Source organism: Martes martes, assembly GCF_963455335.1.
Source record: "Martes martes genome assembly, chromosome: 12".
In the NCBI taxonomy this organism is placed as follows: Eukaryota; Metazoa; Chordata; class Mammalia; order Carnivora; family Mustelidae; genus Martes; species Martes martes.
In genome coordinates this window covers 69,702,244-69,716,639 of record NC_137900.1, presented here as the reverse complement: position 1 = coordinate 69,716,639, position 14,396 = coordinate 69,702,244, and the positions used below count along the sequence as shown (strand labels likewise).

Genomic DNA, 14,396 nt, shown 5'->3' with positions numbered 1-14,396 from the left:
GTTGTCAGGAAGATAAATGACAGTGTATGTAAAGTGCTTACCTAGAATAATGTCTGATTTATGTCAAGTACATAATATACGGTAGATATCAATTATTTGTTTTTATTTTTATTTTTTGAGAGAGAGCGTAAGTATGGTGGGGCGGGAGGGGTGGGCAGAGGGAGGAAGAGAGATAACCTTAAGCAGACTCCATGCCCAGCACCGAGCCCAACAAGGGACTTGATCTCATGACCCTGAGATCCTTACCTGAGCTGAAGTCAAGAGTCAAGTCGTTTAACTGCCTGAGCCACCCAGGTGCCCCTATCTGTTATTATTTTCTAAAATAAACCATTCTCCTGAGCACAGCGCCAGGAAATAATAGTGTCTGTGAGCCTTTGATACTGTCGGGCTATGGTCGGATTCAGATGGTGCCACGTCAGAACTTCAGGGAAACACGTCTCTTGAAATCCATCTCTCATTCCACTGCGCTTTTCCCTAGCAATTGGAGTTTGAAGAGGGAAGGTGACAGAACCGAAGCTGGAAGGGGTAACTTAAGACAGCAGGCATGAAGGGAAGATAGGATCCTCTTCGAGCCAAAGAAACAGCCTGAGCAAAGGTGGGAGGGAATGAGGAGAACAACTCTGGAGAATGGAGATAGGAGATGACATGGGCAGAAAAAGGAGCCCTCAATGCCCCTGATACCGGAGAAGTATTAAGAAAATATTGGAACATACAAGTAAAGGAATATTCTGCAGCATGAAAAATTATCTTTTTGAAAAATACATAGCAATGTGGGAGGAAGCTTGTATTACAATTTAAAAACAAAATAAACATTTTAGCTAGAGTTATTTCAAAATATAAATGGATGATGTCTACTGTAGGAAAGTCAATAACACACTTATACGTTTTTCTTTTGTTTTTAAGTTTTAGCTTGGGTGCAAGGGACATCATATATGAAAGCTCAGCCTTGTTTCCTGTTATCAGACTTTTATATGTTTACTTTTCTGCTTACACAAAAGTGAATCAGGGGCACCTGGGTGGCTCAGTAGGTTCAGCATCCAGCTCTTGATTTCAGCTCCCGTCATGATCTCAGGGTAACGAGATCAAGCCTCTCATTGGACTCCTTGCTAAGTGAGCATGGAGCCTGCTTAGGATGCGCTCTCTCGAATTTGAGAGGCAGGGTGGGGAGTCATCGGGGGTAGGGAGGGAAAAAAATGAAACAAGATGGGATGGGGAGGGAGACAAACTATAAGAGATTCTTAATCTCACAAAACAAACTGAGGGTTGCTGGGGGTTGGAGGAGGAGGGATGGGATGGCTGGATGATGGACATTGGGGAGGGTATGTGTTATGGTGAGTGCTTTGAATTGTGTAAGACTGATGATTCACAGACCTGTACCCTTGAAGCAAATAATACATTATATGTTAATAAATAAAATAAAAATTTTTTAAAATTTTTAAACAAAAGGATGCTCTCTCTCTGTCTCTCACTGCCCCACCCCCATTACACCCCACCCAGCATGCTCTCTCTTTCTCTTAAAAAAAAAAAAAGTGACTCAAAAGGAGGTGGGATGGGTGAAATAGGTGATGGGGATTAAAGAGTACATTTATCATGATGAGCACTGAATAATGCATACAATTCTTGAATCACTGTTTTGTACAGCTGAAACTAATGAAACTAATGTAACACTGTATGTTAACCATACTGGAATTAACATTTTTAAAAAACCAAAAGAAAGAATCAAAGATAAATTCACTTTGAGACATAAATTCAAATTTGGCATGACTTCCTCATGATTAAAAAAAAAAAAAGGCAGGATGTGGAAAGAGATTAGTAGGGGTCAGATTGTTATAGTCTCTAAATTCCAGGCTGGGGTGTTGGGATTTGAGCATGTTGTAAGTGGGAAACCACTTACAGGTTCATGAGCAAAGGGTTATTTTAGGAAACTTGATTTGGCAGGAGGAATAGGAAGGACATGAGTGGGATGAGTCTGGGGTGTGGAGTTGACTGGGGACCCAGAGACCCAGATGTCTCCCTCCTAGTCCTTGTCCCTTAAGCTTCCTGGGTTAGATCCCCAGACCCTCCACCCCCATCCTGACTCTGCCACCACCACTGTTAGAATACAGTGAATATCTCAGCATTATGAATCTTTAAGTAGTTTTTCAGTCCAAAGGAAAAAATAATAACTTGGCTTTCTTCCTAAGTCACCTAAAACAGGGATCAACTAATTTTTTCTGCAAACACCCAGACAGTCTATATTTTAGGCTTTTCAGGCCATATGATCTCTGCCACAACTATGCAACTACGTAGAGAGAAAGCAGTCATAGACAACACATACGGGATTGGAGATGACTGTGTTCCCATAAAACTTTATTTACAAAAATAGGTTGGGGGCTGGATTCGACTCACAGGCCAAGTTTATCAACCTTCGATCTAAAAGCACATTGTGTTATTTTTCTTAGAAAATAATTCCATGATTACTCAGTGCCTCTAAAGCTTCCCCGACCCTCCCTCTTAGACACTTCCCATACACAGCCCCATCCCCATCTCTAGTTATGAGAGGAATACCGGTGATGATAGGCAAAGCATCGTGTTAATGTGAAGGGGCTGTGGATCTAGATCTAGACAGAGCCCTGTCTGCCAGCTGTGTGATCTGACACAGAGCGCACAACCTCTCTGAGCCTCTCTCTGTTTCCTCATAGACGAAATGGAGGAAGTAGATGCACCTTTATAGGATTTTTGTGAAGATCAGACGCTTTCAAGCATGCAGCCTAACGACTGGCATGGAATAGGCATTCAATAAATAGTTATGAACCCACACTGAGTCTATAAATAGCCCGAACGAGGAGAATTCCATTGTGGATCCAGCCTTGAGGCCAGTAGCGTGCTGGAGAGAGAAGCAGCAGAGATCACAGAAACACACACGAGGCTAGATAAGAAGGCAACGCAAACTTTGAAGACGCTACAAGATGGATTTGTATCAAATACTTCTGATGAATCATTCATTAGCCAGCCCCGCTGTGCCAAATCCGCTCGGCTGCCGGTGTGGTTCGGCAACACAGTCGCACACTTCCATCCAAGTAATGAGATCCTGCTCCTCATCCACAGACTCGCAACAGCTGGTGAGTGGGAGACCCTCGTGTAAACAGCCTCTTCTGAGTTCATTCTTCCGGCCTCATGGGACCAGTCACCTTCGCTTCAGCTGAAAAATAAACACATCAAGAAAATGAATGCTTCTCTCCTAGGGGAACACGACACAATGAGAATCAATCAATAACAAGAAATAGCATGGGGTCATCTTTAGAGAAAAATGCTGTGAAATGTAAGAAGGCTAAGTATGTACACACACACACACACACACACGCACACACACATATTAACAAATAAGAAAAGACCCTAAGTTCAAATCTTGATCTTTTGTCCTCATCAGTTTTATATTTGGAGTCAAGTTATTTAAGGTCCGTGTCTACATTTCCTCCCATATAAAATGAAGATAGTCATGGTATGTTCCTTTTTTTTTTTTTTTAAGATTTTATTTATTTATTTGACAGAGAGGGAGATCCCAAGTAGGCAGAGAGGCAGGCAGAGGGAGAGGGGGAAGCAGGCTCCCCGCTGAGCAGAAAGCCCAATGCGGGGCTTGATCCCAGAACCCTGAGATCATGACCTGAGCTGAAGGCAGAGGCTTTAACCCACTGAGCCACCCAGGCGCCCCTCATGGTATGTTCCTTTACACTTGTTGTGAGAATTAAGAACAGTCCCTGAATAATCATGACTGTCCGGTTAGTGTTTGCCAGTGTTGGTGTCAGCGTTATTCTTTGAAAAAGATGTTTTCAGAATAGCTAAACAATGAAGTCAAACAAACACATAATGAATCAAATTCAAAAGGAATCTGAAAAGTCTGAATCTGTGATACTCTGCAAGACCCAACCCTGAAATTCACATGAGACTCTGGAGTTCTGTCTCCTGTGACTCAGCAGTAGGACAGGTCAAACCAGGAAGATGGGTGTTTCCATCATTCGGTTCAGTTCAAGAAACGGTGACTGAGTACAGTGTACCAAAGCCAGCAGCTATGTGCAGTGGTTTTATGAAAGGATATCCTTATTCTTAGGAAATACATACTGAAGTAGTTAGGACTAAAGGGCCATGATGTATGCAAATTATTCTCCAATGGTTCAAAAATATTGGGTGTCCATATAGAGAGAGAGGGAGAGAAATGTTTAACAATAGGTGTGACAAGAGTCCGTAGTGTTCTGTGTACCATTCTCCCTGCAGCTTTTCATAAGTTTGAAATATTTTCCAAATAAAAACTTTTTTAAAAGCCCAGTAGGATGGGTTAAAAATAGAAAAGAAGCATTGACTCCAGCTCAACTATGAGACAAGCACAGGGCGGCAGCAAGGACAAGCAGAGGTGACGATGCAGTCCTGACAAGACGCCAAGAGAGCTTGGACTTGAACAAGGGGACATACAGTGGCTCTAGGATTCAAATGTGCAGTGGAGTCAGGCTAAGATCACCCTGAAACACATCTCCCCGGCAGGCCCTGCTTGTGCCCAGGCACCTAAAACAGGTTGCATGTGGCACTAAGAATAATATTGCTTGAAACCCTTGCCCTGCTTTTCGTTTTAGGGTTTTAGTCCCAAGACTTTTGTTTCCCATGCCAATTACTGCCTTTTCGCTGGTCCCCTGCCAAAGATTTCTCCCCATCTTCAATCCATTTTGCAAACTGCTGATAGAATAAATCCCTAAATCATTGCTCTCATTGCATCACTTCCTCACTCAAGAAGTGACAATGCTTTCCTATGTTCTAGAACACCGTTTCTAAACTTCGCTGTCTCATCACTTCCGTGTTTTATGATTTTACATACTTCGATTGGTAGTTTCAACTTTCAAGATTTTTTTCCTGCCACTGGAACAAACAGAAGCTATGATTAGACCGATATCCGAGAGTGGTGGATGCTTAGTTTCCGTCTTACGTTCTGAACACTAGGCTCAGGCCCAAGTTGTGATTTGTCTGAAATTGACATAAAAGTTTTTCCTCCTATTTTTGTAATTTAGATACACTTTTTAATTTTAGAATGGTTTTAGGTTTGCAGAGAAGTTGCAAAATTAATACATTGAGTTCCCATATATACCACACCCTGTTTCCCTACTGTTTGTATCTTACATCACTATGTACATTTGTTAAAATTAATGAACCCACATTGGTATATGCTAATTAATTACACTTTTTTTTAAAGATTTTATTTATTTATTTGACAGACAGAGATCACAAGTAGGCAGAGAGGCAGGCAGAGAGAGAGGAGAAAGCAGGCTCTCCACGGAGCAGAGAGCCCGATGCGGGGCTCAATCCCAGGACCCTGGGATCATAACCTGAGCCGAAGGCAGAGGCTTTAACCCACTGAGCCACCCAGGCGCCCCTAATTAATTACACTTTATACTTTATTCAGATTTCATTAATTTTCCTTAATGTCCTTTTCTATCCCAGGATCCCATCCAAGGGACAATGTTACAGTTAGCTTCTCTCCTATTCTAAGACTGTAAAATATTGTTTAAGAAGCCAAATATAAAAAATATAGTCTTTTTTTTTAAACATAAAATGCGTGTTTATTTCAATCATCAAGGATGATTGAAATATATCTCACCATATACCCAATTATTAGTATAAAAGAAAATGTATGTAGGGGCGCCTGGGTGGCTCAGTGGGTTGAGCCTCTGCCTTTGGCTTGGGTCATGATCTCAGGGTCCTGGTATCCAGCCCCGCATCGCATCGGGCTCTCTGCTCAGCAGGGAACCTGCCTCCCCCTCTCTCTCTGCCTGCCTCTCTGCCTACTTGTGATCTCTCTCTCTCTGTCAAATAAATAAATAAATATCTTTTTAAAAGTTTTTTAAAAAAGAAACTGTAGGTATTCAACCTTATAGATACAGTAACGGAATTTGATAAAATTCAAGATTCATACATGATTTAAAACTCTTAACAAACTAGGAATTTCCTCTCTTTTTGGTAATCTTTTATTTTGAAATAATTTTAGATTTCTAGAAAAGTTGTGAAAAAGAGAAAGAACTCTTGTATCACCTTCACCAAGATTGGCAATTATTTACATTTTATCACATTTGTTTTATTAATGTCATTCTGTCTATACTACTTTTCTGAACCATTAAAGAGTGAGACACGATATTTCTATGATGTGTGTAGTCTGACTGAATAAGATTTTATACGCCACTTTGACAATCATTATCTTTCCTACTGCCCTTGAACAGTAGGGGCCGTAGGAAAGTTAGATGCTGCGCATCTAACAGTATCGAACTCATCCCGAAGCATTATTATAACATTCATTGCAAGACTCCCTGAATTTTCCCTTTATGTCAGAACCTTTGGGAGCCCAGATTTCATGTCCAAGACTAGATCTAATTAGCTGATCCAATAAAAGTTTGCTTCTTATACAGTAAACCGCAGTTCTCTACACAGGACTTCACACAGAGATTTCCTGGAATCTCGTGTTTGATACAGAGGGTGCTAAAATGAGCTCTCACCACCACTGGTGGAAAGTACCTCAGTAACATCACTGCTGGTATTATTCCCTCTGGCCAGGAATACGTCCTTTATGGAAAACTATGGTATCAGCTGCCTTTAAGCTGCCAGTGACTTTTCTCTGGTTCAATTATCAGGAGTCTATCTATTGACCTTACTCATAGAGCTCATTAGCTAATAGAGCTAATTAATAGGCAAAGTTTAAGTGCTCTTTCTAGCCGCCAATTTAACATTGGCTCGCATTCCTTCCAGTACCCTCATTTTCCCCTGCATAGCTGGAGTAAAAAGAAGGCGTTCATGGTAACATCTAAACAAATGGCCATATTTTTCCCACCAGGAGTGGGTAATTTCCCATTCTCTCTCTTAAGGAAGAGAAACAATACCCTCTTGTCAGACAGTTTTTTAGATGGAAACAATTTAAATTCCGTATCCTTTAGTACCCTACTAGCAAATAGTATCCCATGAGCAAAGAGCTAATAGTTATAAAGATTTCAGATACTAAACATATTTGACAGCAACTCTTTCCAAATGAAATGCTTGGCATAGAATTTTAAACAGCCAACATAGGATTTTTACCAGTTCTATTTTTTTTAAGCTTTTTGATGTTTCCCTTGTCTGTTTAAAAACCCAGTATAAAATTAAAATGAATTTTTACAAAAAGAAAAATTTATTCATAATTTCACCATTGTAGCATACCTATTTCGGGATTATGAATTCCCTTTTATCTTTGGCCAAGCCTGTGTTCTTTTTACCTCACATTTTATTATAAACATTTCCTATGTCTCTGGTATTCATGTATATTTTTAAGGGTTACATAATATTTCATTAAGTAGATGTATAATTATTATTTAAACATTTTCCTAATGTAGTTTAAAAGGGGAAAGACTTTTTGTTTTCTTTCTTTTTTTTTTTTTCCCTTTTGTCTGTTTTCACCACTGGACTCTGAGCATTTAAAACAGTGCTAGCAAGGGGCACCTGAGTGGCTCAGTCAGTTAAACTTCTGCCTTTGGCTCAGGTCATGATCCCAGGGTCCTGGGATGTAGCCTCATGTTGCAGGGGGTGGAGGTGGGGGTTCCTGCTTAGAGGGAGTCTGCTTCTCCCTTTCCCATTGCCCCTACCCCTTGCTAATGCATGCTCACCCTCTCTCTCTATCTTTCTCAAATAATAAAAGCCAAACAGCGCTGGCAAAAAGTAGACCCTAGGTACATACTTGTTGAATAAAAAGTGAATTTAAATGGTTTCAAGTTTTACTCTCATGTATTATTTTTTTTATCATCCTGCTTTCTTCTGACTTAATTTTTTCTTATTTTACCTCCTTGAAATAAAAACAGTTGATCATGATTATTATTATTATTTTTAATGTAGAAAGCATTTACAGTGATCAGTTGTCTTTGATTATGATCTGGTATGATTGGTATGATCCCATGTAAATTCCTTATATATCTGAAAGGTCTTTATTCTACCCTCACATTTATTAAATAGTTTGGGTAGGTGGAGAATCTATGATGGAAACCATTTTCCTTCAGAATTTTGGTGAAGGTGTCCTTCCTTTTTTTTTTTTTTTTTTTGTGGTTATCAGTGCTGTGCTGAGAAAGCCATTGTCATTCTGATTCTTGATCCTTTTTCTATGTACAACATTTTCCCCCTCCCCTCCCCCTCTTCCTTGCTCTCTGTCCCTTCCTCCCTCCCAGCGGCCCTTCCCCTGCAACCGCTCAAAAGTGCCTATAATTTGGATATTGAATCCCCTGGAATGAATCTCTAATTTTATCTTTTCCACCTTGTTTTTGCCCTACTCTCTGAGAGATTTCCTCAAATTCATCTTCTAACTCTTCTACTAAGTTTTTACATTTTTGTTCTATTGCTAATTTTCAAGAGCTCTGTTTTTCTCTGAGTCTTCCTCTTTTATTTATTTATTTTTTAAAAGATTTTATTTATTTATTTGACAGACAGAGATCGCAAGTAGGCAGAGAAGCAGGCGGGGGGCGGGGGGGGGGGAAGCAGGCTCCCCGCTGAGCAGAGAGCCCGGTGTGGGACTTGATCCTAGGACCCTGGGATCATGACCTGAGCCAAAGGCAGAGGCTTTAACCCACTGAGCCACCCAGGCGCCCGAGTCTTCCTCCTTTAAATAACAATTTATTTTTACTACATAATCTCTTCTATTATCTATCTGATTTAGCACCTTTTAAAAAAGAGTTATTCATTTGAGAGAGAGAGAGAGAGCAGTGGGAGAGGCAGAGGGAGAGGGAGAGAGAGAATCCTCAGTCAGACTCCCCCTGAGCATGGAGCCAGACATGGAACTCATTCCCAGGACCCTGAGATCACAACCTGAGCCGAAATCAAGAGTTGGTTGCTTAACTGACTGAGCCACCCAGGATACCTTGAATTTAGTTCGTTTGAAAATGTTATCTTCTACCCTACTTCTGTTTCCTCCAAGTCATTTTGTTGTTTTCTCTTTGTTTTGATCTCTCTCCTGTCATAGAGACTTGCCTCAAGGGTCTGGTAATTCTTATTTAAGAATGGGGCCTTGAGGGGTGCCTGGGTGGCTCAGTCGGTTAAGCAGCTGCCTTTGGCTCAGGTCTTGATCCCAGGGTCCTGAAGTGGCCCTGCATCAGGCTCCCGGCTCAATGAGAAGTCTGCTTCTCCCTCTCCCTCTGCCCCTGCCCCTACCTGTGCTCTCTTGGTTGCATTCTCTCTCTCTCAAATAAATAAAGAAAATCTTAAAAAGAAAAAAAAAAAAAAGATTGGGGCATGAAAAGCTAGTTGGAAGTTTTCTTATTTGTAGGTAGAATTGAAGTGCTTCACTAAGGGTGATTTGACTGGGCCTTTTAGTTGGAGAACCTGTGTTAGTTTCTTTAGGTATGTTCCCTTGGCCTAGTCAGGTTTCCCAGAGAATAATTTTCCGATTTCCAACTTAGTGGGCAAAGGCCCAGTTGCTAGGATTCCAGGAGCTGTAAGGAGGAAGAAGGCCTCAGGTCCTCTCTTCCAGTGTGCAGACTTCCAATTAATCCCCCTGATTTAAGTGTGGTAGCTCTGCTTCTGAGGTCCCCTTGAATTCTATTCTAGCCTCTTCAGAGAACACCTCTCTAGCTGTCTGCTGGGGATAAGAAGGGGCAGTTGTATGACTTCGCAGAATAGAGGATGGTGTCTGGAAAAGTTTATTTTTTAATATACATTTAAACATTTTAATGACAACTTAAATGCAATAAAGTACACAAACTTTAAGTATACACGCCTAATGCATTTTTGCATGTGTACGTATCCATATAACATCCAGATTGGCATATAGAATATTTCCAGCACCCAGGAAGACTCCCTCATGGCCCATCTCAGTCAAAACCCTCCACAAAGTAACCATTATTCTCTTGGCTTTTATCATAGATGACTTTTACCTGTTCTTAAACTTGAGTTAAAGGAAATCACACTGTATGTACTCTTTTGTGTCTAGCTTTTTGCTCAATATTGTATCTGCATGATTTATTCATGTCGTTTCAATTTAGTTGTAGCTCATTCTTTTTCACCTCTGTGTAGTATGCTATTGTTTAAATATACCACAATTTATTAATCCATTTGAATATTGTGGACATGAATAATTTCCACTTTTTACTGTTTTTTCATTTTTATTATTTTTTTAAGATTTTATTTATTTTTACTTAATTGAGAGAGAGAGAGAGCACAGCAGGGGGAGCAGCAGGTAGAGGAAGAAGGAGAAGCAGTTTCCCCTCTGAGCAGGGAGCCTGATGTAGGTCTTGATCCCAGGACCCTGGGATCATGACCTGAGTTCAAGGCAGATGCTTAACCAACTGAGCCACCCAGGCAACCCTTTACTATTTTTTTAAATTGAAGTATAGTTGACATAGAGTTTTTTCCAGTTTTTGGCTCTTATAAATAATCCATTCATGAAGATTATTAAGCATATCTTTGGCACACATATGCCCACACTTTCATTGGGCATATACACAGGAGTGAACTTGCTGGTTCTTAGGACATATATTTATTTTTAGCTTCAATAATACAACAAATAAGTTTCCAATGCGCTTGAACCAATTTGTTTTCCCATGAGCAGTGAGTGAGAGTTTCAGTTGCACCACAACCTAGCCAACACCTTAAATTTTAGTCGTTTCAATGGGTGGGTAGTAGTATCACATTGTGATTTTAATTTGCATGTCCTAGATAACTGAAGATGGTAAGCACATTTTATATGCTCACTGAGCACTTGACTGTCCTCTTTTGGTAAGTGCCTGTTCAAGTCTTTTAACCATTTGGGTTGTCTTTTTCATACTTATTTGCAGAAGTTCTTTATAAATTTTGGATAGGAACTCTTTATCAAATGTGTATTGAAAAATGTCATTTTTCCAATCTGTAGCTTGTCTTTACTCTCTTTTAGTGGTGTCTTTTGATGAGGGAAGTTCTTAGTTTTTATTATGGCAAATGTAAGGCTCGATTTTAAGCAACTTAAAAATGAAAATTTTGTTTAAAAATCAGGGTTGTCTTGGGGTGCCTGGGTGGTTCAGTCAGTTAGGCATCTGACCCTTGGTTTTGGCTCAGGTCATGATCTCAGGGTCATGAGATCAAGTCCCACATCTCAGTGGAGACTGCTTTAGATTCTCTCCTTCTGTCCCTCCTCTGGCTAGTGTGTGTGTGTGCATGTGCTCTCTCTGTCTCTCTCAAATAAATAAATAAATAAATAAATCTTAAAAAAAAATCAGGGCTGTCTTTCTGGGTTTTCTGTAATGCACTGCAATAAAACTTGTGCTAGGCAGAAAACCATCTTTGTTCCAAAGTTCAGGGTTATGGCTCTTGTTCTAGCTCTCATCATAATAGAACATTACCAGACACAAACTCTGTACCATGCTACTCTGTGATCTCTGCGGTCCACCTTTGGTCTAGAAGACCACATTGCAACAAAGCTTTGGTCCCTTAAGAAATAAGGATAAAACTTCCAGGCCCAGAGAATCACTGTCTCTGTCCCCCTTCCATATACTTTGTTAATAAAATAATATCCTTTTGGGTGTTTTCTTCAATCCTGCAGATGCCTCCCCCCAGCTACCTTCAACAAAGTGAAATGGAACAACAGGCATTCTATTATACACAAATGATAAGGTTTTATTACTTCTAACAAGGAGTGGCCTGAACAGATAGTTGGCCTACAAGGTAATTATTGACAAAGAGAAGGCCTATAAAGCAACTATTCAAAAACTAGAGCCACCATTTAACTGTTTTTAGCCGAAGAAAAATGATAATAGAGTCAAAGAACTGTTTTTGGTAACCTTGGAAAATGTTGGAGGTAGGCCAGAAATGGAAGTCCTCAATCAAGACTGGTTTATTGTGCACAGTAGAGACTGGGAATTCAATAAGTATTTATCAGATGAATTTGAGGGTGCTGGGAAGGACATGTGGAAGCTCTTGGAACTGGTCAGAGTTACATTCTCTTTTCAGGTTCAATTCTGAATGGGAAGAATAATTATTTTTAAAATAGTGTTTTCCAAATTAATTTATAAATCTAGTAGTCTTCTACTTAAAATTGCAGAGGACTTTTTGACAATGAACAGTTACTAAGTGATTTTATATATCAAAGGATAAAAAATGCTATACGGAAAAATAAAGGATATGAAGTAGACAGGGAACGTGGTGGTTGGGTTACTCTTTTCTATAAGTAGTTCAAGGAAGGCGGTACTGTTAAGGTAACATTTGTACTGAGACCTGACGCAAATGAGGGCACGAGACATGTGGAAGCAAGTACAAAGGTCCTGAGTTACCCCCTGGTTATATGAAGAACAGAAGGTGCAGGAGGAGGACTCCAGCTAGAACAGAATGATTGAAGACAGAATGGTAGGAAATGATTTGAGTGTAGCAGTAGATGGGTTAGTGGGTGGAGGGTGAATCATGTAGGGACTCCGAAACCTATTCAATTTATTCTGAATGAGAAGGCAAGCCTTTGGGGCGCCTGGGTGGCTCAGTGGATTAAGCCATTGCCTTCGGCTCAGGTCATGATCTCAGGGTCCTGGGATCCAGCCCCGCATCGGGCTCTCTGCTCAGCGGGGAGCCTGCTTCCCTCCCTCTCTCTGTCTGCCTCTCTGTCTACTTGTGATCTCTCTCTGTCAAATAAATAAATAAAAATCTTAAAAAAAAAAAAAAAAAAAAAAAGAAGGCAAGCCTTTGGAGAGTTTTGAGCAGAGGACTGATGAGATCAGACTTAGATTTTAAAAGGACCACTCTGACTCTTGTGCTGAGAAGAAATGTAGGGGAACAAGGCTGGAAGCAGAAAGATGAGTTAAGAACCTGTTGCCATTTTCCAGGTAAGCAATAAAGGGTAGCAGCAATGGAGGAGGTGAGAATGATTGTATTACGGCTCTCTATGGAAAAATAGAGTTGACAGGATTTGCTAATGGGCTGGGTGTAGGGCATGAGAGAAAAAGCATGGTCAAGGATGATTCACAGCTTCTGTTCTCAGCAAATGCAAGGCCAGAGTGGCTATTTACTGAGAGTTCAGTTAGGGAATGTTACATTTGTCATGCTTATTAGAAATCCAAGTGGCGATGGCAGGTAGGCAGTTGGAAAGGCTTAAAAATGAATCTGCATTTCATCTAGAAGAATAATGGGCAAGAGTTGCTATTAAAGAAAATTTCAAAATAAAGATTAAGGTGGGAATTGGCTCCACAGACATAAAAGTGCAATCTAAAACTACAATAAACAAAACTGATACAGAAAACAAGATCGATGAAACAAGAAATATGCCTGGAAACAGTTCCTCCAAGGCTTCCCTGCGTTTACAGATTTAAGCATTGCTGTTTTTACCGTTGGCAATGAGCTCTACATCTTCGCGACGATTCATCTCTAAAATTTGCTCAGGTACGCAGTTTTCCCAATGGAAACTTCTTTATTGTTCTTCCCTCAATATACATAATTATTGTCAAAAAATTACAGTAATGCAGAAAGCTGTACTCTCATATCCCTCCAGGTTTTGAGATAATCTGTTTTTGTTTTTGTTTTTTTATCCTTCGGGTCTTCCTTCTAGGGCATAATATGAGTTGTGTGCCTGTGGGTCTGGAAGAGTGTCACTCAGCTGTGAGTGAGCCCAGCTAATATCCACTGTGGAGATGTGAATGCAGCTTTGTTTCATTTTTTAAATCAAATTCCCAGTAACTCATTACCGGTTAAAACAAATGCAGCTTTGTTTTATTTTTCAGATTCCCAGTAACTCATCAAAGCTTCCTACACCATTCAAGAACACTGAGGTTTATTAAAATATGGAATAACTTTACCAATATCACAGTCATAATTATGGTAGCAAATACGTACCCTATAGAATGTTTCCCAGGTGATACACCTCCTGCTAAACGCTCTGTATGCACCAAAGAACAGGATCCTCTTCATAATCCCTCTTTTACAGATGGAGGAACTTAGGGTTTGATGAGCTAAGTAACTTATTTCAAATTAAAAAAAAATAGCAGAGCCAGAATCTGAACCCAGATGTGGCTGATCACAAAGTCCAAAGTCCAAACTCTCGGCTTATTATTATACTTCTTGGAAATATTAAGGGGTCTACTGCATATGATAAAACATCTTTACAAACCAGTGGGGGAAGGGATGAATTAGTCAATAAATGATTTGGTGGAAATTTGTTTAATATTCAATATGGGCCTCATTTCATATTATATAACAAGATTATTTCCGGCTATTAATAAATATGAAAAATGATAGATAAAATCATTGAAAACAGAACATACATTATATCTTAATGTTAAAAAGAAAAAATATGGGAAAAATAGAAGAATATATAGGTAGGTATTTTATTGATTTAGGAGAATAGGGAAAAACTTGAACAAAAAACTGGAAAAATAACACAAAATAAATCAATTTGTCCATCATAAAAATTTAAACCACTTATA

At 39.8% G+C, this 14,396-nt stretch overlaps 1 protein-coding gene across 2 annotated transcripts in view; it reads right to left on the bottom strand.

Annotated features, from left to right (window-relative positions):
• Positions 1-2,315: 2,315 nt before the first annotated feature.
• Positions 2,316-14,396, bottom strand: part of SLC44A1 (solute carrier family 44 member 1) — a gene marked incomplete at its 3' end in the record, with an annotated part of 195,687 nt that continues 183,606 nt past the window's right edge. The window contains exon 16 of one of the 2 annotated variants that reach the window (XM_080819764.1): positions 2,316-3,181. In XM_080819764.1, the coding sequence (XP_080675890.1) occupies positions 3,167-3,181 (15 nt within the window). The remainder of the gene's footprint in view (positions 3,182-14,396) is intronic. The other variant, XR_013967751.1, reaches the window with a different exon arrangement.